Here is a 27,394-nt window from a genome sequence, read left to right on the forward strand (position 1 = left end):
AACAAGGAATTTCCTAATGGCCTAAACTTCTCAGAAAGAATTAAAAAAATAATTCACACACACTTCATTTCAGTAGTAGTGCTTAATTGTGTATTTAATTACTTGTGCTCCAAAATGGTTGTCTATAATAGAAAGCCCTGTCACCTCGGTAACTTCCCACTACTTAACTGATTAACAGACTCTGTTTCAGGAAGCAAATGAATGGCTCGACAGGTGCGCGTCAGTCATTTCGGTTGCGTGCAATAATATTGTTTAGGATGAGCCTTGTTGTATCTAATGTTGTGCCTCTTTTCCTTTGCTTTATTTCTTCTTAGCAGATGCTCTCACAAACCTCTTGATTCCTTGATAGTTGAAGTCTTATTTTCTTAATGTATTCATTGAAGTGCTATTTAACATTAGATATTAACTTTGACAGATGTTAATGCTGCTTCTCAATTAGGTGAAATGTCTTCTTGGGAAGATGCCAGATTAAACTGAATACATTTGAATTTGGTATGTGAACTAAATTACTGTTTAAACCTCTCATATCCATCATATGGTTGATGGGGCAGCCAGCTGATGTTGTGCATAAATGGTTTGGTTATTTTCCCTAGTACTGTTTAAACATTTGAAAATGGCTTCCTATCATTTTAAAGAGAAATTTCATGATCAGTTTACTACACGATCCTCCTGTTTGTTTCTTAAACTCCCTAGAATTTAAATTTGCAGATGCTTGTTGGGTATACGATATCTTCAGTGGACAATATTAGTAATTTATTCTTGTAATTTCCAGTAGCCAAGAAATCTATGAATGCTTTTCATTTGGCTACTAATGAATGCTACTGAATGATTATCTATCTTCTTTTAGGCAGAGACTCTACAGGTTTGAGATTTAAAAAAAAAGCCAAGTAAGGAGCTAGAGGGATGGCTCAGTGGTTAAGAGCACTGGCTGCTGTTTTGGAGGACCAGGGTTCAAATCCTAGCACTCACATGGCAGCTCACAACTATCTGTAACAACAGTTTCCAGGGGAATCTGACACTCACAGGCATATATACAGGCAAGATACCAATATACATTAAACAAATTAAGAAGTCTTCATCTGCTTCTGTTTCAAACTTTGTTGGGCAGTGGGGGTGCACGCCTTTAATCCCAGCAGGCAGAGGCAGGTGGATCTCTGTGAGTTCCAGCCCATCCTGGTATACAGAGTGAGTTCTGGGACAGCCAAGTCTATTATACGGGGAAACCCTGTCTTGAAAAACAAAACAAAAAAAAAAAAGTAAGACAAGTATTTCGTTTTCAAATTTAAAACTATTATCTATTCAAAGTTGAAGGCTAATGTGTGGATACTAATTTTGGACTTGAGCCTAAAAATCTGGGTTATAGGTTTACCTCCATTTTTAGCTTAGCTGAGTCACCTCATATGTCATTGCCCAACTTCAAAGCACACCATCATCCTCTCCAAAGCCCTAGGTTTAACAGTGTGTATGGTGTATTCTAAAAAGGGCTTCGTCGAGATAAGCTCAATTCTCTTGGGTATCAGCTATCCACACTGGCCTGACAGCTTAGAGGTGTGTCCCCAGTGGAATTTTTATCTCTTTAGGATCCCTTAAATCCTTGCTAGGCTTTCATTGCCAGTGTATTTCTCTAGGAATTTGCATTGAGAACCATTGATGTTTCTCTGCTCACAAGTTGAATGAAAAGTTACTTGGAGCCGGGCGGTGGTGGCGCACGCCTTTAATCCCAGCACTCAGGAGGCAGAGGCAGGCGGATCTCTGTGAGTTCGAGACCAGCCTGGTCTACAAGAGCTAGTTCCAGGACAGGCTCCAAAACCACAGAGAAACCCTGTCTCGAAAAACCAAAAAAAAAAAAAAAGTTACTTGGAGATGGGAGAAAAATGCGAATACCAACATTTTTGTTTGAATTCTTTGATACAATCAGGCGATTTCCATTATGACTAATGTCCCTTTGTTATTTCAAAGCTTTGAAGCATTGTGTTTGAATCCTAGGGTACTGATGCAGCACTGAGTGTTTAATGAGTGCACTGTTTCATGTGGGGAGTCAGTGAATTTCTGGGGATAGATGATGTTAATGATTATAAATATACTTACTCTACCAAAACATAGATACTTAAAACAATTCAAGTCTTAAGTCTTATGCATATTTTACCACAACAAAACCACCTCACTAATTCCAAAAATTGTATTTACATGGTTCTAATGTATAAAGGTTTTTTCTCTTTCTTTTGTTCTTTTTAACAGGAAAACGGAAAAATATGATTGGCCTTTTAATTACACCAGGGATACATCTCCATAATGTGTTAGCATTTTGTTCCCGTATTTGTGTGTAAAAGGGGTGCTTAAATATAAGTGTGTCTTCAACTTGCCTTGGAATGAGAGCTTGAGAATATTTTTAAGAATTTTATTTGTCAGGAGGAAAATAAAGAGAGCCAAGCCATAGGAAATTTATGTTGTGAATTATAAAATAGTGGACTGCTTCTTTTGGAGTAAGAGTTTGCAATTTCCTGACTTTCTTGGTTGTTTGTGGCCTCTTGAATGACGTGGATATTTATACTTTATAAATATATAACATCTTTGCATCTTCTTGAGAACATTTTCTTTTGTATGGTGGGATAGATGGAGTACCAGAATGCACTGAAAACATAAATGCAGTAAGTTTCAGAATGTCAAGAAAGAAGGAAAATTTTTTTAAAAAAATGCATAACAAGAGCCTATTTCAAAAATCCAAAACATGGAAGAAGAGTGGATTTGGCAATGAGTCACTTAAAAGGGAATTATTTCCAAAGACCGTGGACTTCGTTATGTTTCTGAGTTTGTAATCTGTGAGAATGAAGCAGTGAGAACGTTTTCTAAGCCTGGCTGCTATATAGGCTGTTTGATTATGGATGCCTTTTCAATAGTTGCAGTTATACTTTAGATAATCAGAGCTATGTTCCGCTTAACCAGGAAATGATTTCTTTAAAAACTACAAGGAACATGGTGTGTGACAAGCAAAGAGAAAGTAAGGGGGTAGGGGTGGGGGCACCATTGCTTTATCTCTTCTACTCTTAGAAGAAGACCATTTTATCCTTTATAAGGGTCTCTAGAGTTTGGCACAGTGCTACTTGATTAAAGGGTCTAATCAGAGTTGATGTATGCAGAAACTCCGAGCTCCGCTGATGGGGTTAATAACCTCACAATCTCCTAATCAGACCTCTGCTATACAGATGAGCCCTCTTTCTTGTAGTTCCAGGTTCTTGAGTCCTGTCTTCAGTTGTCCTTTATTGGACACATGAAATCCTTGTTTTTAGTCTACAATTTGAATGATTGTTTTCATTTTATTTGATTTTATTTCCTTGTTGAAAAAAATTCATCTTTTTGCGTTATTGTTCTGTGGTAACTGTTGTAGCTTGGATTAACTTTTGTATGTTTTCAATGTAATTGTATATGTAAAAAGACAGTTGTGTGATCATGCATACATTTCTTCTTCCAGTCGTTGATTCTGAGGCCTTCTAGCATGTTTCCACTATTCTAGCTTTTAGTCTCCTCAAATGTGAAATAAAGCATGTTCTGCTTTGACCAGTAACATGGAGAGACTAAAACTTGCTTAGGAGAGTGAACATTGACTCTTTTCAGTAGTCACAGGCTTGGCCAGTAAACAATCTATTTAATGACAAATAGTGATTTATAAAATCTCTAGGTTTCTAAAAAATACCGTGGATGATCCCTTGCACCTTTAATACATTTCTGATTCTTAATTATTTACCTAGTTGAAATGGTTGTCAGTATTTGAACTTAGGAACCTTCACATCCAGTAATGGCTTTAATCTCTGCTCTGTCTTCAACAGTGCCCTTAAAGACAGCCGTTTTCCACCAATGACAAGGGATGAGCTGCCACGGCTTTTCTGCTCGGTGTCTCTTCTCACTAACTTTGAAGATGTCTGTGATTATTTGGACTGGGAGGTAAGATTATAATATACTTTACATGAAGGTAACTCCTGAGTAGACGTTACCAATTCAGTCCAGAATATAAGGCTTCCTGTCCATTCTAATACTGAATTAAAGCCCCTCATTGAACAATGAGATACAAGTGAAAAGTTTATTTTTTTGGCCAAATACTCTGTGGCATTATATTCTCCAAATTGAACATGGTGTTCTCTTTTATCCTCCTTCCTCACCTAAGTATCCAATAAGGCTGTTAATAAGTAGTGAGAAAGACTGACTGGACTCTATTTCTCCCGTCTTTCCATTCCACTGCAGTATGCTGTGACCGCCACTGAATGATTAGGCAGTCAGACAACACATGTCAGAAAGAAGCAGTAAGAGAGTTAGCAAAATGCACCATGTTGGGGGAAGGCACTTTGTGACAGTGACAGAGTATTAGTAAACTAGAACTAAATAATGTGAGTTCATTCTTGACTACATTAATATACATACTTGAAATTACACTGAAAATACTGTTCTATCTAGAGTATGTCTGTGCCTTGTTATTATCAGAGAAACCGATGTTGATTGTATTTTTCTGATTTACTATGTACAGTTAAAAACTTAGGGTGATTTACTTTGGCAATTGAAATAGCTGAACAGAGGCCATGCCTGTATTCCTAAATACAGCTGTGTTACAGGCAGTGTTCTGCATGTACAGAAATGTCAAGACAGGATTTCTATCATGATGCAGAGAGAAACTTACATGCAGGATATGAAGAAACTAGTGGGAAAAGAAACAAGGGCCATTTGTTGATAAATAGCATTCTCTCACACACCACTTATAAACGGAATTACTGTATCCTTACATGAGCTTTTCTTTCTGCTGCTGTTTTCGAAGAATCATTCCTATTGTTACTGAGACTGCCTTGTAACCAGATCATTGTCCTCATAGTTAACTGGAGTTGAATTTAGTTTTGATTTTTCCATGATTGCTCATGAGACTCCAGATGGTTTACTCCACTACTGTTCACTACTCTGTGTACAGAGTAATATTCTGGGGATTCATCTCAGAAGATCTCTGATATGAATTATTTTTGTGACACCAGAGCTATTTTATAACTTTTTGCATAGAAGAGGATGAAAGTGTCCTTTCTGGGTTTTGTGATAGGCTTTTTTGTGTTATCAGAATATGAAAGCATCTTATGACCTTTATAAAGAAAGAAATGAAATAATTTAATAACACTTATACTAGAAAATTTGAATAGTGTCAACTCTTTTATAGAATGAAAATTTCCTTCTTTATTTTTTGTGACATTTGACATTCCTATTTGATGGTCCCTTCCTTTTCCTTCCCTCCTTCTCTTCATTTTCTCTGTCAACGGTTTTGTTTGTTTGCCACCCTATGCCCAGGCTGCCCTTGAATGCAAGATCCTCTTACCCTCTGCTGGCTGAATACCAGGATTGAATATGTGCCCCATGACACCAGGCCTGTTTAGAGTTTCTTTTTTGAAGAGAAGTTGACCAGTATTATGGAGCTATCTCCCAGTAGTTTTTACTTAATGGCTCTGATTCATGTTCCCACTGATGAACACTTAGTATGTTCAGTGGTTACATTTATTGTTTTAGGACTGTTACTTTCTTTTCTCTAGCCAGAGTTTTAATTTTTGCTTTGTATATTGGAGAATGTAATGTGTATAGTGGTGGCATGGGGAGTAAGAATGGGAGAAGGTCTCAGATCAAAGGGATGACCAAGCTACACATACCCTTTTATCCTTACTTGCAGCCACTGAGTTGAAAATACAGTTTGAGAATGCATAAACACATTCATTTTATTCATATGTACATATTGAGTAAATGTATGTATGTTTCATGGGAAAGAAAAAACTGAAAAAAAAAGAAGAAAAGTAACTGATGAATAGGTATGAATAAACAGTTAATAACATCCCCTTCAGTTCACATCAAGAACTCTCAACAGCAAAAATTCACTTTGCTGTTTGGCTTTGATATTCATAAGATGTATCTCTTTTCTGCTAGGTGGACGCGGGAAGTATAGCACTTGAAATATTAGCACTATGTATTCTATGAAGTGCTATTTTTCTTTTGCGGTCACCTTCTGCCAGCTTGAATTTCTACAAGATTCTATATTCTTTTGACTTGGTATTTGGGAGCATAAATATTTGTCTTATTATGTAACATTCTCTCGTTGAATTAACACAACACACAGGATCTTGTACTTTTAGTATATCAGCATTTGAAAGTGAATTACACACAGCTATAATGGCTATGCCAGGAGGGAGAGACTGTCTCTTTCTGTTATCTCATTGCTGTTAAATAAGACAGTTGAAATTTACAAGAAATACATCTCAAAGAGTAACAATTTCAATTTTAACTCTAAGAAAGTGAGTTAGTTTTAAGTGCACTATTGTGGTTAAAAATAGAATGCAGTTCTTTTGGGAAAGATAGTTTAAAGGTTGACTTTTCTAATTATGAAAACCATTATAGCTTTAAACAATGTGTCAAAGTGAAAGTAAAAATATTTTTAATTATAGGCTGATACAGTTCCATTTCTAGATATATGCCCAAATTAATTTAAGAAAGATATTGAAACCAAAACTTAAATAAGAATACTCATAGCAGTACTTTTCACAATAACCATAAAGTGAAAACCCAACTATTTCTTACCAATAGTATATCCATATCAGCCATAATCCATGATATAACATGATGAACCTAGGAAACATCATGCTACATGAAAGAAGCCAGACATGAAAGGCCATGCACCATATGATTCCACTTAAGTGAAATGTCCAGAATAGACAAACCTATAGGAAGGTTATGGATTAATGCTTGTCAGAACTGGGAAAAAGGTGAATGGGAAGTGAGTGCCTAGTGGGTACAGCATCTCCATTGGCAGTGGGGAGTTTTGGAATCAGAGGTGGTTATATAAGAGGAGAGATACATTTAATGTCACTGAATTGTGTGGTTTAATAATTATTAAAAGCTAAAAACTAAAAGCCTATCAAAATAGTAAATTTTACTTGTATTTTACCAAAATAAAAATAGTAAAATAAATTTTACAAATACACACACAGAGAATCTTTAGTAATTTTGACTTATTGAAGAAAACACTAAAAAATTTAAAGTATAAAGAAATATAAGTCCCTAATAATCTCACCATTTGAATACATCAAGGCCTTAGTAGCATCTGTGGGCTCTACAAGCACAGATCCAACAAACTGAAAGTGTTTGGAAAACATACATCTTACCAAATATGTACATTAATTAGTCTTGTCACCGGACTTGAGTATCCTAAACTATGTTTCTTTACCTTCTATGTATAAATGCTTTTTGTACATTTGTGTAAATTGTTTTTGTGCATGCTTAGTCATATATATATGATTATTATGTAAAAGAAAATTATGAAGATGACCTTATCCTTGCATATTAGTTAATTATATATATATAATATCCTTGCATATTAGTTAATTATATATTTTTGATTTTTCATTTTGAGAAATCAGACTATACTATGAAAGCTATAACCTTCTCTTTGAGAAATTTTACATGGTCGAGTAACTAGAGCTCTTTCCCCGGAATAAAATACCATATTTGCTGTGTTTAATTTTAACATGAAATGCAAAGTCCTGCATGTACTTATTCCTTAGGGGAAAACAAAGTTATTAAAGAATTATAAAGTTAAAAAAATAAAATAGTACATTTGATATAAGCAGAAGTTGGAATAGGGCAACTGACAAAATATATTACTTCAGTAAAATCCCTTCCTAAAGGGATCTCTTAAAGGTTTGAAAAGCGAGTAATTTGTGGAAAATATTCATTAACTGATATGTTGTCATAACCACCTGCAAGGCTAAAATGATTGTTAAATGTGGAAAATTCCTCCCTCAGGGAGAATTCTAACACAATCTTTCTTGTGTTTGAACATAGAACTTACCAACACCACCGCTCTGTGTTCTTCCATTGACAGCGTTATGCTAATTTTAAATGACAGGATGATTGACAGACATGGCACTTTAGAAAGAAAGAAAACCTCACATCGCATGTCAGAATCTTCCAAAATGACACAGCCTAAAACTAGTACAGTCCCACTGTTTGGGAGTCATGTTTCCTTTTCAAAGAATATGAAAGATTGTAAGACAAATGACAAGGGGCAGAGTGTGACAGGTTGAGGCTAGGTATAGTCACCTCAACCACTCATTTTTAGGATATTAGAAATGAATAGCCTTCGTGTTTATAGAATTTGTATGGCATACATGCTGCCAATGATTTGTTGGGATCTACTATAGCACATAACTGACAGAAGTCAAAATATTTTACTAAATTACAATCAGGCATCTTTTACTTCTGAGCTTTAGAAGGAAGATCATTTAAAAGGCATGAAGAAGAAATGTTTTCTAACATATCCAAAAGCAGAAGCTTAGATCATATTTACATAGATTAATGACACTTGCACAAACTTGAAGACTTTTTCTTCCTTATCTGACTTCAAAGACAGCTTTCTGGGGGATTCATTTTTAGTACATCACACTGACATGGAATCATCCATCCCATGCTTAATGGGGCTGGCCAGCATGATTCTTATGTGATTCAAAAATCTGTCTGTCCCTGGACTATTAAAGCTAGACCTCATGTCTCTAGTCCCATTCTGTCCCTAATATAACAAAGCATCTGTCATTGTGTGTGAGCCTTGAGGACTCCTGCTACTCAGAGAGCTGTACTTCATTTTCAAAAGAACCTCTAATGCACACCTCTCGAGCAAGCAGTTCCATTTCTGGTGTGTCTGGTTGCAGTTAATAATAGGGCACTTTTGTAACATCCTTCATGAGAATAAACAGATGAGATGAACAAATTGGCTACTGTCATTATCCCCCCTATATTTTAGAAGCTAATATTCTCTTTTTCACTCTCCTTCCCCCATAAAGGTTTCCAGTTTTTTTAGATCCTCTTAACGTACAGCTGAAAACAGAGTCCTCATTCATACACAGATGGCTAGCATGACTCACAAAGTCGCCAAGTGAAATGACTTCTAGTCGCATGTATACAGTCTGTTTTCCCTCTAATTATTTTTCCGCAACTATGATGTACATTATGTTGTTTTTCTTCTGCCTTCAAATTCCTGTCTTTATGAACACAAGACAAACAACAACAAAAAGAAATCAGTCTACCTAGCTCTGGAAATTGTGCCTCATTGTTATTTTCAGAAGGACCTTGACATGGAGTGGAAGATGCCACCGTGGTTATGGGAATCCGGTCCTTGTCACGAAGCTCTGCTTTGAGCGTTGTTCACAGTGCTGTGAAACATGGCTGTGCTTTGCACTTACTGGCCATCTACAGAGGATTTGCTGGCTATCAACAAGTCCTCATGCAGAACAAGAAGCCTAAGGGGGAAGCAAGCAGTTAAAGCAACTTCTTAGAAGGGGATTTAGTCCATAAATATTTGCATTACTCATTTGGACCCTTAATGAATGGACAACAGAGTCCACTTGAGCTCCGGTCTCCCGCCTTCCTGTCTGTATTGTTTGGTGGAGGAAGTTTTTCTGTTTCCTGCCTTAGAATCTACACTGTCTTCCTTCTCCTTGCCTGGAGGTTCAGTTACAGTTCTTTCATCTGTGGTCTGCATGTGTCCCAGCATTTCATTTTTTCAAAGTGCTGAATTCTGAGAACAAGGAGACTTGGGTTATGTTCCTAGCTGCCCCTACCCAGTTCTTTGACCTTTCTGGACCTCCGTTTCTATACTAGGAAGTTGAAAAGGTTGGACTAAGATCTCTTTGACAGTATGGTTCTGTGCCAGGCTCCCTTTTTTTTTTAATGGCTTCTGGTTCATTTTACATCCAGAGAATGAATCAGCTATTTAGAAACCATAAAAAAAGAGTTCCCGAACTTTTGAAATGGTCATTGTCGATGTAAATGTTGGCCAAAACTTGTCAAAGTCCATTTTTTAAAATTATGCATTCTATGTTTCATTTTCACAGAGAATTCTCTATGGTAACAAAATATTCTAAGCCATTAATGCCTCCATTTTATTACTGTGTCATTTCTTTAAGTCAGCATTTTACATTTAAATGTAAGTGAAACAGTCACATTAGGGAGAGATTATTCATTTTACGAGAGGCACTTTGCAGAAAGAGTCAGTGTAGTTTCTTTATGATCTTCCTCATGATTTCAAGATTAATTCATTTTTATTAATCAACCTCCATGTAACTGTTTAGAAACAAGCCTCTTTCATAAACTGAGCTAACCCATCCTGAGCCACAAACTCAGTGTACAGTTAGAACTGGGACACATTTTTCTTAATCTCTTACCAGTCAAAGATTTCCTACAGAACATGATTGACCAGAGATAACTGCCCCACCCCAGCCTTTGAAGAGTAATCTAAGGCATAGCTCTAGGCTTTGAAAAATATGCATAACTTCAGCTTCCTCATCTTAAAAGTCATCTCCTTTGTTATTTCCTCTTTTAAAAATGGTAGGAATACATTTTTATAACTTTTGATGAAAAGCGGGCCCTTTATTTAAAGGTCACCTATGTTGCCTGAACTTTGCATGGGAAACTTCAGTGTTCAATTTTTCTGAATGCTTATTATAATTAGTCAAAATATAGAAGTGTTTTTCCTGTAATTACATTCTGAACTGTCCCTTGTTCACTGTAAATCTTTGAGGAAGAACATTTTCTTTCATTGAAAATGATATATAAATATGTTTGGCTTCATTGCTTTTTGATGTACCACTGCTTTATTTAAAATTTTAACTTATTCTTTAAAAGTTCATAGGGGTTATTGTTAGATAGTTCAGGTACTTTAGAGTGCCACACTATTAGGTAAAATAAATGCTATATCTGATTTTTGTCCATGGGCCTTTGTGACTAAATTGGCAGGCTTGTGTTCCTTATACCAAGATGTCTAAGTCTCCTACATGAATCAAAATTACTACAGAAGCTAAGAACTGATCCTAAGAGACTGAATAAATTTATTGCTAAGCTAAGGTGACTAATTTATAAGGATTTTAGACCAGAGCAGCATGTATGCATTTTATTCAAGGGGACACTAGCAGTTGTTACATAACAACAAAAAATTATCCATTAGCTGAGGTAGATGATGAAGGCAAGTTTTTATATACAATTATGTTAAAAAATTATTAATGTCTAAGTGATGAATTTATAATCAGTTATCTCTTTTGATTTATATTCCTGGTTTTTTTTTTCCTACAAAATGTCTCAAGAGGTATTAAGAGAGTTCCAAGAACTGAGTGGGTAATAGATAAAGGTAACATAACATGTACTTCTTATTGGCCCATCTTAGGAAAAAATTGTTTTTAAGTCACTAATTTACCTGTTAGTCATACTAGGGATTACAGAACAATCCCCCATCTTTCCTCCATTATATTCTTCTAAAGAGAAGATGCATGTGTGCTTCTCTTATTATTGAAAAAATATTCACGATTGCAGTTGTTACAGTTTACAAATTAAAAGCTACTAAGGAACAAAAGCAAAGGAAAAAAAATCCAAATTGCTGCAAGACTTTAAAATTTTGTAATTTAGCCAGATTATAAAGGGGTCCTGTTAACCAGATAGACACCTGCAGAACTCCAGAATTTCTACTCAAGATGGTGGGCAAAGAGATGCAGCCTGCTATGTGACTGAGAATTTGAAGGGAGGATCTAGAGAATATGCAGTCTAAATATTTTTTGGTACTACTGAGTTTGGGGGCAAACACTGAGTAGGAGCCATACAGATCAGTATCATCTTTTACAGTTAAAACCCTACCCAAAAATTATTCCAGATTGCAGACTTGGAGTAAGTAGACCTGGGTTTCAGGTATTGTCATCTTTGATGTGGAATTTTCTTTCACTAAGAAAAGTCACTATTGTAGTAGGTTGAGCTAGAGTGGGACAAAATTTGCTGTTATATGATGAGTCTGAGACAGTGATGTATAGCACTGTGGGGTTGTAGTATTTTCAGGGAAAAGAAGCATGGAGTTTTTCCACCCAGAAGTAAGAGTCTGGGCCTGATCTATGGACTGTCCTGTGCAGCACTTGTTTCTGGCCACAAAATCCTGCTTTCTGGATGCATATGAATGTCATCAGTAATGCAAGGCTTGAAAGAGTTGGGAGTGTGCCAGGCATCCCTGTTCCTCTCATTAAGAACTGAGTCCTTTCATTTACTTCAATAGTACTGGTATATTAAGCCTAGCAGGTTAATCTTTTGTGAATGGCCAGTAACTGGCTGTGTTGTTAATTACAAAGCATATTTTGCCAAATGATTTCATCCAAAAAGGCATACCAAACAACTTTTAATTTTCTGACCTCCTGCTATATATTTCTTTATGTTATTCAAGAGGAACTCACTGGAAAGGAGTATGATGAGCCGTGGCCATGAAGCCCCGAAATGGGAGTTAATGGAAGTGGCCCTGCCACTACTAGCTGAGATAAGATAATACCCGAGGAAACTGATTAATATTCTTGGCCAAAATATTATCAGGTGCAGAGTTAACTTCAAAGGTCAGGACTTTGGACATAATTGTAGACCCCAGTGGTCAAAGGTTTCATGGAGCCTATTCAATAAAGAGCACATTTTATAGGCAATTATACTCTTAGCCAGATGCCTCTTTTTCTTCTTCATGTTTTAACCTATTCAGATTGTCTGCTCACTGATTAGGCTTGCCCGTAAAAGCAGGAGCCTTTTGTTGTGCTGCTAGCGTATTATAGGACTAACACTTGCATTACAGATAGATGAGGCTTTATTAAGCTTTGGCTATGCAGCTGTAGAGAACATAATATGGACCATGTATTATAATGGAGTGGGAGAGGGCACTTTTTTAATACTCTTACGTTGAGGGTCACCGCATTAGAGAATAATAATTTTAAGTGAAGCCACGTTTCTAACAAGGGGCCAGATAATGAGGGTAAATGAAATCTGCAGACAGCCAGGGCTTCATTTCAGCCATTAGTTCTAATCTCTTCTACCAAACCTTTTACCATGAAGCAAAATTGATTAATTTGCATGTATCTCTTCTCCCTGTACACACATGCTCACTGATAGAATGAACAAATAGAAAAATGGAGACGAGAGGAACGATGATGGGGAGCTGAGGCCTGCTGGACTTGGGGATACATCATCCCCAAACTGGAATAATCAAGATAATATATTTGGAGGTTCAACATTAATCTTGATATGTAATTATTCTGAACAGTGTTTAAAAATGAAAGATTGTATAATATTAGTGAGAATTACTTGCTATGGAATGACTCTGAATAAATATGGCTTTCTTTTTATCATGAAATAGAAATCTGTTGAACTGGTCATAATGTTTGCTCAGCACACATAGATATAGCTCTCTTTAACCCCATATCCTATTATCTATAAGTCCTATATTTAATTTACTACAGTTCTAGTTGATTTATGACTCTACTTAGCAAAAGTACAGTCTTGACTAAACCAATAATATAGCAGCCAGTGGACCCTGAAAGCATTTTTTTCTCTGACATTCTAATCATTTTGAAACCAACCTGCAGAGTCCCTTGAAACTAGATTTGTAGTCTCCAGGTTTTACCTACTTGGCTGTATTTTTGGAAAGTGGCACAGTTAGTTAGGAAAATATTACTGATTGTCATTCTGTTCCTAGATACTTTGTCTTTTTCCATTCTAAGACAGGTCCTAAGATAGTTTTAGAGCAGACTTACTTCATGGAATCCCAGTTCTCTATGTAACTGATCCCATATCTCATTGATAACTTCAGCAATAGCTGTTATGAAACAGCCCAGCAAAGGCAATTTAAGGCAGAAAGCATTTATTTCGGCTTTACAGTTCCAGGGCGAATACAGTCCATTGTAGTGAGAATGGCAGGGTAGCAGGAGGATGAGGCTAGCACCTCACAATGCATCAGTAGTTCAGAATCAGGCGAAGAGGGAACAGGAAGTGGAGCCAAGCTATAAAACCTTACCACCGAGGGAGGGGGACTTGATCGGGGGAGGGGGAGGGAAATGGGAAGCGGTTGTGGGGACGAGGCAGAAATCCTTAATAAATAAATAAATTTAAAAAAAAAAAACCTTACCACCCCCACCACCGCTGTCTGAATTACTTATTCCAGCAAGGCTTCACCTTCCAGAGGTCACCAGCTGGAGACCAAGTGTCCATGCACAGGAGTTAATGGAGGACTTTTTGTATTGAAACTATAGCATCATTCATTTTGGTGAATAAGATAGTTTGCAAAGCCAGGGATTTCTATAGGCTGATCAGAATTGACTTCCACTCTCCTGAGTTGATTGTTCAATATAATTATTTGTTGGCATTCATGGGTCCATGCACAAATAGTACTTAACAAGTACCAAATAGAACGTTATTCCCATTCTCCTGATTCTGCTAGTTGAAAAAATGAGTCATCCTAGTTTGGGCTTTCTGGCTTGGTGGAATAACTTTTTGACCTTTGAAAAATGTTGCTTCTCTTTGAACTATGTGTGAGGCACCTGGCGGTAATACCACGATCTATCCCTTAACTGCACGATGAGAGTCAGGCAAGGATCAATGATATTTAACTGTCTCGCAGAGAGGACGGGGATAAAAACATGATCAGAATCGCAGGGCTGTTCACAGTCCAGCAAGTATGGTTTGGAAAATGAGTAACTACTGGAGGTGAGCTACCTTATTGGAGCCCATTCCCCATGGTGGCATGCCATATTCAGCCTTAATGCAGGAGGGAGGGGCTTGGTCCTGCCCCAATGTAATGTACCAGGCTTTGTTGACTCCCCATAGGAGCCTTACCCTTTGGGAGGAGTAGACGGGGGGCGGGGCTGGGGAGAGGGGAGGGGTCAGTGGGAGGGAGAACTGTGGATGGAATGTAAAATGAAGTTTTAAAAAAACTAAAAGAAAAAAACATGTTGCTTCTCACAAAGCATTTACTTTAAAATGACCACATTTATTGGAGCTTTCAGTTGTTCAAATCATAGGAACCCAGAAAAATAGGTGGATTTCTTTCTTTTTTTTTTTTTCACTACTGAACTTTATTTGCCGCTGATTCCAACAAATTTACAGACCTGCTCTTCAAGTAGGAGGGTGGTTATACTGCTTTACATCACCCATAGCGTGGGGGTCTAGGACAAACATGACTTGAACAGAAATTGTTTCGTGTTTCCTAGAGTATGACAATAATTAACATATCCATTTAAGTAAAATATAGCCAGGATATAGATAGATAGATAGATAGATAGATAGATAGATAGATAGATAGATGACTCCATTCTTCAAATTTCTGTGGACATTTTTCCATGTTGATTCACAAACAATGTACCTTATCTATTTTAACAATTACACGGATTTTCTTTGGTTGAATTTTCTACCAGTAATTTTTATGGGTTTGTGGTATCTTATTCTTAGCTTCTGTTTTTCTTTTAGAAAATAATTTCAGTGTGGCTATGATGCTTAATTTGAAATATGTCAAGTTTCATTGTTGATAGATACTGTTATTAGTCAAGACTCGCTTTCTGGAAATAGAAAACCAACTCAAAATATTTTAAACAAAAAGGTTATCTATAGGTGGATTTCTTAAAATCAGATTTGTTGCCTAAGTCTTCTCACAATATAAAACTAAATAAACAATCCTGCTGGTGAGTAATTTTTTATTTTATTCAGCATGTTCTTCAGTTTTGATCTCAGATATACAAGTTTTTCAAGAAACAATTTATATACCATGCAATTAGTCTTAGCCTCTTTTAATTATTAAATTACTAAGATTTAAAATGTCAGATTTTCATTGAAGAGACTGTGTTCCTATAAAGAAAAGATTTGTATGTCTAAATTAGCTTTCCATCTAACTAATTATTTCCCCCCAATATGTAGGCACAGAGCTTGTAGTTTGCCAGAGCTTTCATGGTTAGTAGAGATTATTTAGGTTAGATAAGATAAAAATCACCTCCAGTAGTTGCTCCTTTTCCAAACCATACTTGCTGGACTGTGAACAGCACTGCGATTCTGATCATGTTTTCATCCCTGTCCTCTCTGCGAGACAGTTAAATATCACTGAGCCTTGCCTGACTCTCATCGTGCAGATAAGGAACCGTCTGAGAGTTGTGACTAGACATCTTAATAACACCAAAATTATTTTCAATTTTAACATGACAGATTTTTGATAAATAGAGGTAACGATTCAAAATTCACTGCGGCGAATGATAGAGCATAAATTACCTGTACTGTGTATTTTAAAGAAACAAATTATGAAGCATCTGATATTGTCAAAGAATAAACTTTCAGAGTCACTGATCAGGAAATTAGTATAAAGTATCAGATTTGCCATTGCCTCAGTGCTGTGTCATACTTTGGGGTGACTGGTAGATGCCCTTCATCCTGGAAATATTTGATAACTACACACTGACATTTCTGCTCAGCTGTCCACGCTCACATCCCACAGGATCTGAGAAGCCTTACTGTGATGGCTTTTAAACAGCCATCCTGGCTGCATTTTTAGCAAGAGGAGATTCGTGGGAATAGTGGTATATAATAGAATAGTCACAAGGATACACTTTAGTAATAAGAAGAAGAAACAATAATTGCTCCAAAGATCTGCTAGGCTTAAGTGGTACATATAATGAAGATAGGATGACATCTTTTTCCCAGGGGACATTTCATTCCCTGAAAAACTAGAAAACTCTGCCAAAGGGTAGAAACAGCACAAGAGCTTCTCACATGTGTGCACACATGGAAACATATGACTCTGTCGTCACTCATCTGATCTAAGAAGAAGCCTCAGTCTGGGCATAGAGTGGACCTGCCTTTACATCTGTCCTCTAGTGTGTCAGCAGCCTTATAGTATGCGCTTGGGCACTCTTGATCTCAGGCACCTGGAGATGGGGAGAATGGAACAGGATGGTCATGCTTTGAAAGTTACATTTTTCTTATCAGTGTTTTTAAAGGAGTTAAGAACTTTGAATACTTTCTCTTCAGCTTTGTATGCAGCTTTTTCTATGAGGGTAAAGGACCACTTCCTTTTGATTATATGCTAATCAAAGGGAAAGCACATTGATTTTGCTTCAAAACAAACAAAACATTACCAATAGATCTTCCTATAGTCAATAGACTTCTCTTTTCGGGTATCACTAAGTTTATTTCACACTTCAAAACGTTACAGTGGTTCCTGGGCTAGGATAATAAACTACAAAAATACCCCCTCCTGAGGTAATTTGAAGTCTTTATTGCTGTTAAATTGAAACATATTATGAAATGTACAGTCTGATTGTTTTTCTTTCTTTTTTGTCTTTTCTTTGTCTTACTATATAGTCCAAGCTGCCCTGGAGCTTGCTGTGTAGTGCAGGTTGACGTCAAATATATAATACTCCTGTCTTGCCTTCCATGTGCACCACCGAGCCCAGCCTGTTTTTCCAGACTTATAAGACGGTGTTGGTTTGTCTACATAGGAGTTAAGGTTTTAAAGGAACTAAAACTTGTGAGGGTGTCAGTACAGGAAGGTTGAGGATATAACCTGACGTTGTGAGTGTGACTGCATGGCTTTTTGCTATCTCTTTGAAGTCAGTTCCTTATTCCAGGTTGGGAATTGTGGCAGGATTTTTGCCATCAACTATCCTCCTCTATGCATGTAGTTTGTTTCAGATTGTAAACAAAGTAGCATAGCCTGGCATATGTTGGACACATACAAGTCAGCATTTTTTTTTAGTCTCTATGGATATAATACTGGCCTTTCAATCCACAAATCAGTGCACAAATCAGTGTGTTGAAAAACAGAGAAGTACATACTTCTCAAAACAAGGGGAACAGATTGGGGACTTAGCTCGGTGGCACAGTACTTGTCTAGCAAGCACAAATTCTTGGGTTTTGGTCCTCAGCTCTGGGAAAAATAAAAATAAATAAAAACAAAGGTGGGGAGAATTGCATTGAAAGTTAAATGATAACCTTTTCTTTCTGCTTCAATGAAGAAGTCTGTACTAATAAAACTGCCAATTTCTTTCAGGTGGGTGTACATGGCATTAGAATAGAATTCATCAATGAAAAAGGATCAAAACGCACCGCCACCTACCTACCGGAGGTTGCAAAGGAGCAAGGTCATTGTTGTACTTTATTTCATATGATCTAGTGACAATTTTAAGCTGAAGTGCAGTAGCCGACCTTGCAGTTATGTCCGCTAATTGATCAATGTCACATTATAATAACTGACCCTTTCATCGCTGCCACTGCAATGTCTGGTTCAAATCAGTGAATCACTCACACAGAATCTGCATCTCCGCTGTGACATTTGACAACATATACTCATAAATCCATACTTTTAAAATAGCACCAATTTATAAAAGTTGGGGTTTATTTTAAGCAACAGCTTGTTACTGCTTTGGAAGACAATTTTCTCCTGCATCAGTGTGCGGTAATTAGCATGGTGCATGAAGAGACCTTGGGCTTAGAGACAGGCGTGTAGTTTGACGTTACTCATTGTCAATATCTAACCATTCTTCTTAGGTAATTGCTATTATTCATTCTGCTAATATTGAAGCTGTAAGCTTCCCATTAAGATTGGGAACATTGTGAATCCACAAAGTAACACTTTATGTTTAGTCTATACTTCATGATCGATAACAATTTTCTTATTTCACAGATATGCCACACACCTTTATGAACAAATATGGTGACTCCACGCAGCTTTGCTCTAGTACTTTGTCCTTTCAAGCCACTAGTCTCACATAAGTTCAAATGAATGCTTTTAAAAATTCTGTAGAGCTTATCTTTTCAGAAAGCATTTGAAATGTGCTTTCCCTGTGTATGCTCATACAAATATGAAAGGTATCACAACAAATTTTAATGTGCTAGTCCTCAAATGAGATGTTAATCTTTACGGCAGTTATGTGAAGATTTATTTGGATTGCTTTAGAAAATATCTTAATAATGCAGGATCATTGACTTCATAAGGATATCAGAATAACATTCATATCAGAAACAATAAAATGCCCTTGAATATTTCACACAAGTTTAGATTATTGAGCATAGAAGATGCCATTAAGACCAGCAGTCACCATGAAATAGTTTTTATTTATTTATTTATTTATTTTTATTTAAATTTATTTATTTATTAAGGATTTCTGCCTCGTCCCCGCAACCGCTTCCCATTTCCCTCCCCCGATCAAGTCCCCCTCCCTCATCTGCTCGAAGAGCAATCAGGGTTCCCTGATAGGAGCCCCAAATCCTAATGAGTTAATACAAGTCATGTTTTATTTATTTAGGCTTTTCCTCCCTTTTGAAGGTATATCTATTAGAGAAGAGTACATTTGGTACAGAGACATGACTGAACAGTTCCTTAGACAATTTATGGCATGTGGTGATGAACCTGCTTCTGTACAAGGATAAAAACTTAGCTCTTCTCTATGACTTTTTTTTAGGACCAAAGGAGTTGACAGCATTTGGCCACAGTGATAGCTGACCGCTACAAAGTTATTTTTGTACTTAACCAGAGGTGCTTTGTGATAGGTGCTTGACTGATATTTTGTCTTATTGCCTCTCCACAGGATGGGACCATATTCAGACCATAGACTCCTTACTGAGGAAAGGAGGCTACAAAGCTCCGATTACTAATGAATTCAGGAAAACTATAAAGCTGACCAGGTACCATGGCATCTTGTAGCACAAGACTAACCAGTACACTTCTAAGTGTATGCATATAATGCTTTGATTGCTTTGGTCTCTCCGACTATACTTGCTTCTCTTATCTAAAATAGTGGAAACAAATGGCAGGGACATCCCAAGAGTAGATACAATGGAACTCTGCTTGGCAGTAAATATCGCATGATATATGAGCCCATCCTTTCCATCTTTAGCTCCGTGTGATTATTCTAGCTTTTTACAACTAACCCCCTGAGATTTTAAACTACTTTATTGACGAAAGTACCAGAATTAGCTATTCACTAACTTTTGACATTGCCTTCAGAACTCCAGGATTCTGATAAGCAGTCCTAAAATTTAGATTTAACCTTGGAATGTTGGCAGTGATAGGAGTCTACTATGAAAGCTTATTGAAAAACACAATTGAGCTGAACTTGAATGCTAAATAAATTTCATCATGGAATAATAGGGATACTTAAGAAGGAAAGTATCGAACATTTAGGAAAATGGGTTACTGTTTTCACATATTTCAATTCCAGAAAATTGCATTACATGCCTGTGGTTTAAAAATGGATTGTTCTCAGCTCTGCATAATTAAAAATTTGAAAATGCTCCCATTTCTGTTCTCCCCTAGTTTATAGTTTGAGGAGAATAGAAGGGCATGGATAAAAATAATTACTATTACAAGGCAGAGTATTATGGATGTGTAGGATCATAATGCTGAGAAAGAGGAACTCCAGGAAGTCAGTGGGCGACAGAAGACTCCAAAGAGGAGGTGGATTTCGGGCTGGGCTTGAAAAATGGGTAGACTGTTTGACAGGTAGAAAGGGAGGGAGGAAAGGGATTCCCTGAAGATGTGCTGTGAATCAAAGCATGTAGCTGGTGAAGCAGAAAGCCAGTTTTAAGAAATGCAAAGCACTATGATTTGGCTGGTCTTTCATTGCATATAGGACATGTCATTAAAGAAAAATGTGGCCCAGAAAGTAGATTGAGTCAGACAATGCAAGACTTGGTATTCCACACTAAGAAATTTGGACCTGATTCTACAGACATTTGATAGCCATTATAGGGTTTTAAAATATATACTCCAGGCCAGGTATTGTGGCACAAACCTTTAATCCCAGCCTTCAGGAAGCAGAGGCAGGTGGATCTCTGTGATTTCAAGGCCAGCTTGGTCTACATAGTGGGTTCTAAGACATCCAGGGATATATAGAAAGACCCTGTCTAAAAATGTCAACTTGGGAAGTATAGGACTGGAACAGGTAAATGATATAGGAAAGCTGTTTTCTAAGAATTTGTGCAACAGACTAAACAAAATACAGTGTGGGCCTTTAACTGGAGCTGCAGCAGCAGGACAGGGAAGCTGGGACAGATAGAAGCATATTGTGAAAGAAGTGAAGCACTTGACTATCACTTAGACATGAAGAAGGCAAGATAAAAAGGACCAAGGTCATTCCTTGAAAAAACATATAGGGACCATGAGAAGAAGACTGAGGTTTATGTTTCAGACCTGGATTTGAATTGTGTCTGCATAGAACTGTCTAACATGGCACTGCAAATGTATATGTGTAAAGTTCATGATAAAGCTGATACTCTGGAATAGTCTATGAGAAGTTCAAAGTTGAAGCTCTAAGGATCTGGTGTACTGAGGAGGGCAGAGTATAAAGTCTAAACAGTGAATTTATGAACCTAGGAAAATTCTACAACGTAGGAGTAAGAACAACTGTCAAAGAGATAAGCCATCTGAGACTCTGTAACAGAACCAGAGACAGGTGGGGGTGTATAAACCATGAGACCAAAGAGCAAGTAGTAAGTGGGACCATCATGGAAAGGTCCAACAGAATCCAAAGAAACCTATGACAGCCATGAAAGAACAGTGGCAGAACCAAGGATGCTGGTCAGTGGATTGAGTAAGAAGGAGAGCGAAGGGAGAAACTACTTCTCCTTGAAAAGTAAGGCAGTGGAAAGATAACTTGATATAGGCAAAGAGGAGGGTTCCAGTGCAAATCGGTTGTAACATAGTGTCAAAAACCAAGACAAGGACACAGAAAGGAATGGTAAGGGAGGAAGAGATGGAAGGTCTCTGAAGAAAAATAGCCCAGTGAATGCAATGTATATATGATCAGATAGATATATGATGATAAAAAAGATCAGCTCTCTCCATTCCTTCATGCTTCAAATTGGGTGAAGGGGAATGCACTTTAAACAAGTACAAGAGCAGAAAAAGCACTGGACTCAGAGTTTGGATTCCTATGTTGTTGTTTGTTTGTTTGTTTTGTTTTTGTTTATTCTTTCTGTTTTGTGTTTGTTTTTGTTTTTCGAGACATGGTTTCTCTGTAGCTTTGGAGCCTCTTCTGGAACTAGCTCTTGTAGACCAGGCTGGCCTTAAACTCACCAAGATCCACCTGCCTCTGCCTCACGAGTGCTGGGATTAAAGGCGTGCGCCACTAGGGCTTGGCTGGATTTCTGTGTTCTGATCTCAGCTTTGCTATTTACCAACATTGTAACCTTGGGCAAGTAACTGCTTCTCTGAGGGCTTTTTGTTTCTTACTACATAAAATAATCACTTAGGAACCTCCTAGCTCGATAATAGCATATCATGTTTCTTGATATTAACTTTTCTCTTCCCCAACTCTCTTTTTAGGTACCGCAGTGAAAAGATGACCTTGAGTTATGCTGAATACCTTGCTCATCGCCAGCATCATCACTTCCAAAATGGCATCGGGCATCCCCTTCCGCCATACAACCATTATTCCTGACACTGAGCCGCACAACCAGTTACTGGGCCTCTCTGCAGACCTCTTTCCGGGAGACCCTACACCTTCTTGGTCTAGCTATCTCTTTTATTGTACCATTTTATGATGATAGTTTCCGTTGCCATGGTGAAGCTTCAGCATTGTCAGTTAAGACCATCATGGTAACGGGTAGGAAAATGGCATTTGTTAAGAAGATCTTGTTACTATTTTAGATCATTGATTTTTTTTTTTTTGCAGCACATATACAGCTTTTGGGGTTTCTTTCCTTACAATATTAGGTATATTTTTGCTTTGCTATCTCAGTCAGGTTTCTTTCTATCCCTTTTCTTTTTCTTGCTTGCTCCTTCCTTCTTTGAACTGTGGATGGAAGAAAGTATGCAGTTTTTGAAGATTTATTAGGTTTGTCTTTAGTATTCCTCGGTAAGATAGTCATTTTTGATAGCTGAGTTGGGCATTAATTCATGACAAATTCAGGTATTTGTATATTACTCTTGAATTTGCCTGAAATTCTCTTTGCTCTGACAGCTTTGTATTTGGGTCAAGTACATGTTTTTCCCATGGTTAAAGTAAGTGAGCTTTAGTTTAAGTAATGAACATTCAAAGGTCCAGGATAGGGCGTGTCACAGAGAGCCTTCTGTGCTGGTTATCATAGGAGAGACAGCCTCAAGTTAGAGAACCAATTTACAATCTAAAACATTGTTTTAGAAAAGCATAAGCTGCCTTTCAGATGGGATGTAGAAATCATTGTGAAAGGCAGCAAACATTAGGAAGAGATCAGATGCAGAATTTAGTGCCTTTGAGAAGACTATAATTAAGTCAAATTAAGAGGGGTTTTTAAAAAGGCAATTTAGAGAAATATTCTTGTAAAATTTTATTGTTTCTATATAAGAAACAACAGATTACATAAATTCCTTACTCCAAAGTATTTTTTTAGCTGAAAAAAATATTTTGAGCAAGTAACCAAAAAGACATTTGTCTATTTTGTATTAATTTAAATTTGTTAGCTTTAGGTTTCAACAAGTCATAATTGGTCAGAGACAACTTTAGCTACTGTCGAAGACATGATAAAGATAATCTAGTGAAAGGAAATTTCATCCATGCTATGATTCCCAATTTGTCTGAGTTTCAGAGATTCGATAAAGAGCTTGAATCTCTTTCTGTACTACATACTTTTGATAGAAACACATTTCTGTGTTGACAGATATTATATTGGACCTGTGAAAATGGCACTCAGATATTTTAATTAGAGCCCAGTTCATTTGCAGGTTATTCTTCCCATGACACAATCAAAGAGAACTTACCAATGTCAATGGAAGCCCTTATATTTATCCCCAGGAAAACCCACAGATGATTCTGGCAGAAGATGACCTTTGTTTTATGGTAATATATATAGGTATATCTAAATATATATATATATATATTTGGGAAAATATATAATTTTTTCAAACAGGAAGTCAATATAACAAGTGGTGAGTGAAATTATGCTGCAGAATGTATACTATAAAACTATGACATGCCGCTGATTATTGAAATGGTCAAACTTAGACATTTAATCGCTGTGATAAATGACAGACTGGTAGTTCAGAAAATCCTTTTCTAGTTCGTAAGACAATTGGCTGTAATCGTTCTGCTTGCCACCAGAGCAAAGCACAGCTTGTTTTTGATGAGAGTTCTTTGAAGTTTGGTATTCCTTCATCCACAGCATCCATTGTTGAAGTAACCATTTTCAGTTATAATGCCTTAACTAAGAAACTAATTGCTAGCCCGAAAGGCAATCTCGGTAGCCAGTTCCATTGAATGCAGAGATTTGTCAAAAAAACATAAGCTTCTGGACTTTAGAATGGGCTTTGAAGTCCTGTTGTTTCTGCTTTGAAGCATGTTGGGATAGATTAGTCTTTCAGTATAAAAGCAAGAAGCTACCTGACATTTTTCTTGCCCTTATAGGGAACATGAGCACAAGCTAAATGGCATTGTCTGCTGCAAAAAATAAAATAAAAAAGAAGGAAAAAAGAAAAGTAAATGAAACATACAAATTGAAGAGAGACAGAATAGACCAATATTGTTGTGAAATCCATCTTATCCATCATCTCATCATTTCAATAGCTCCTCGTCCTGGGTGAGCTTACAGCTAGGTTTTTTTTTTTTTCTGTTGCTGTTATTTTTTTTAAAGAAAAGATCTATCACGTACATATATGCATGTATGTGTACATATACTTACACATGCATACATGCATATGTGTGTGTTTATGTATTTAACGGTGCTAATCAGTCTTGAGCAGGTCACGTGACTGGTCATGCGGACTCTAAAAATCATATCAGATTTTTTAAAATCCTTGATATATGCAGATGTTATACAGATTTTCTTACCAGTGTAATAATGTTATACTGAAGAATAACCATCCTGCAGGCTTCAGAGGACGAGGTCAGCAATATTTCCCACCATGGCTTGGGGGAAAAGGATAGTTTTGTCTCCTTTTGTATTCAAGTTGATGCACAGTGCATTTTTGTGTCTAAGTAGCTGTTGACTAAGAGTTTGTAGTGTAAAGGGTGTTATACAAGCTGTAATGGTGTGCTTCAAACAGAGGCCCTTTCACTTCTGTTGTATATTACAGAGCTGTTAAATATGTGGTTTGAAATAACTTTGAACATGTGGAAATATGTAGCATGTGTCTTTAACTCAGACAAAGATTCTAATTGCACAAGTTGTGTTCTAGCCAGTTGTGGTTTATTTGTTCAGAAACACAAATGTGAATTGCACTCTATCACCAGAATATTGTATAAGTTCCGTGATCTTTAAACAGCTCAGAAGTAATACTTGAACTTCATTTGAGTAGCACAAAGTTTACAGAGCCCCTTTTAAATGTTAATTAGTTCCAGTTAAGTTTTCCTTTTTTTTTCTTTTTTTTTTTTTTTTTTGTTGTTGTTGTTGTTGTTTTTTAATGCAACTGGGTATTTTCTTGGAAAACAGTGTGTATTTTACTTTGGTATGTAGCAAAAGGCTTCCACTTCTGGAAGGTTCTATTGTTCTTAAACAAGGTCAGCTAGGTACCAGATTCTAAAAGAACAATTGCCCCCCCCCCCAAGTGGCCTTCTGATTGCACGAATGTGCTACTACCCTCTCTAATCACCCCCACCCAGAGGAGGTCAGTGAAAGTGATGGAGGAAGTGCAGCAAGGCTTGCTCTCCCCCCACTCCCACCCCCACACCTAGGATGTCCAGTCCCATGCAAATGGTTCCATTGCACACATAGCACACTGGAAGTTTGTATACTGGCCTCTTTTCCTGTCTTCAAATGTGCAAGAATTCGAAACTGTCATCTGGAATAGGTTCCATCTTTTCTGTGTTGTAGATCAAACCAAAGAAGCCCCCAGCCAAGCCCAAATGCTGCTCCAAAAGCCTGCCTTCCAGTCCTTACAAAAACCTTGCAGGATTACATGTGTTAACTTTTTTATTTTTGTACAGTTTCTAAGTGATTTTTTGCTAGTGATGTTAAACTGAACTAAGTTTATTTGAGGAGTGTGAGCGCCTCCTCCATTTAAATAAACTGGTGAGGTGGAAACCCACTGTGTGCCTCTCGATTTAAGGGTTTCTGATTACATCATTCTTAAGACCAGCATTGACCCTTTATATACAAAGATTTGTTTTCCTTGTTTTTATTACTGTTTCAGAAAAAATGAACCTTTTATTTTGCTCCAGACCCAGTAACTGCGCTGGTACATAGACACACTGAGAAAAAGAAAACAAACAAACAAACAAAAAATACTTTTATAACCACCTCTGACTGCTTTTGTATATCAAAGTTAATTACTTTTGAGATATTTGGATCTAGTTTCTAAGTTATTTTAGTGTTTTATATGTTCCCCAAAATTACTTTTGAATCGGTCACCAGCATAAAGCTTTTGGTGAGGCAGCGGTGAGACGTAAGGAGCAAAAGCTACCTGGAGTAGCTTCTCCTTCCCTTCTTAGGAACCTGGTGTTTGATTACAGTGAGACGTCACAGACTCCCTGAAACCCCTTCATTACAACTAGGTCCTCCCTCCCACGTTAAATTGCTTACTAGTTTGAAGAAGCTATTGGAAGTGGGCATTTTATATGACCTGTATGGCTTTAAAATATTAAAAATGAAGAAAAAATATGAAAAGGTTTATGTGGGTCTGTACGGTATGGCTGTGGAAAGATATTGTAGTGGTTTTGACACTATTGTTATTACCTTTAAAATCATTTACCCAATAAAATGTTAAAACTGAATATTTGATTTGGATTAATTTATTTATTTAACCTGCCTCATGATGGGGTTTTAGGGTCATTGGTACCTCTGTATTTAAAAGACAGGGTTTCCCGTGCCTTAGGCTAGCCTCAAAGTCACATTGTAGGTAAGGGTGATCGTTCATGAGCTGTAGAAGACATTGCTAAATTATGGGGAAAACACCTGATTAAGTGCAAACTGTTTCTTTTGACGTCAAGCTTTGCCCATCTTCACGGTATAGGTGGCAACCCAAAGGCTGTACACTGGGCATGCTACACACCTAAACTGACTACCACGTACATTGCTAGCTCCAGAGTGGTACTTGTGACTTGCCCAGTGACTTCCAGCTTGAGGAAAATGCCTGGGCTTGGGAGTAGGGCAACTGGTGCCACACCTCTCAAGAGCCAGATTAAAATCTTCCATCAGGAAAGGGAGACATTTGCAGTGTGGATCTCTGGCAACTGCTGCCATGTGTCTCCTTTCTATGGGAAGGCTACTAACCAGATTGTTGACATACCTCTGGCTCCTTATCAGTCATTTGCTGTCTCACTTTCCTCTTGTACGGTTCAGCCTTAGTTGCTACGTGAATATAAACAGAACCATTTTCAGTTATATTGCCCCAAAGCCCTAGTACCATGTGAATTTTATAACATGTGCTTATGGCAATCATGGTAGCTAAAATCAGCCATCTCAGGCCCTAAAGAACTATTGTGGTTTGGGCTAGTACTCTATTAAGGCATTCATGTTCTGCTTGTGGTTTATTCATTTTCATCATTTGTATGTACTGGGACATTAAGATTTCTTAATCATCTAGGCCATATTAATAGTTTCAGGTAGAATAAAGTACTATAATGGGCCCACAGCATTCGTTTTGTGGCATCAGTGGTGA

The 27,394-nt window shown here is 37.2% G+C and overlaps 1 protein-coding gene across 1 annotated transcript in view; it reads left to right on the plus strand.

The window, feature by feature from the left end:
* The window catches only part of LOC121444985 (AMME syndrome candidate gene 1 protein homolog), a 73,058-nt gene extending 46,559 nt beyond the window's left edge, over positions 1-26,499 (plus strand). The window contains exons 3-6 of the mRNA XM_041646951.1: positions 3,825-3,939; positions 17,873-17,963; positions 19,410-19,506; positions 22,148-26,499. Coding sequence (XP_041502885.1) covers positions 3,825-3,939; positions 17,873-17,963; positions 19,410-19,506; positions 22,148-22,262 — 418 coding nt within the window. The 3' untranslated portion in view covers positions 22,263-26,499. The remainder of the gene's footprint in view (positions 1-3,824; positions 3,940-17,872; positions 17,964-19,409; positions 19,507-22,147) is intronic.
* The last annotated feature ends 895 nt before the right edge of the window (positions 26,500-27,394 follow it).

This window comes from Microtus oregoni, unplaced genomic scaffold (assembly GCF_018167655.1).
Source record: "Microtus oregoni isolate MIOR12 unplaced genomic scaffold, Mior012 000152F_000, whole genome shotgun sequence".
Taxonomy (NCBI): domain Eukaryota; kingdom Metazoa; phylum Chordata; class Mammalia; order Rodentia; family Cricetidae; genus Microtus; species Microtus oregoni.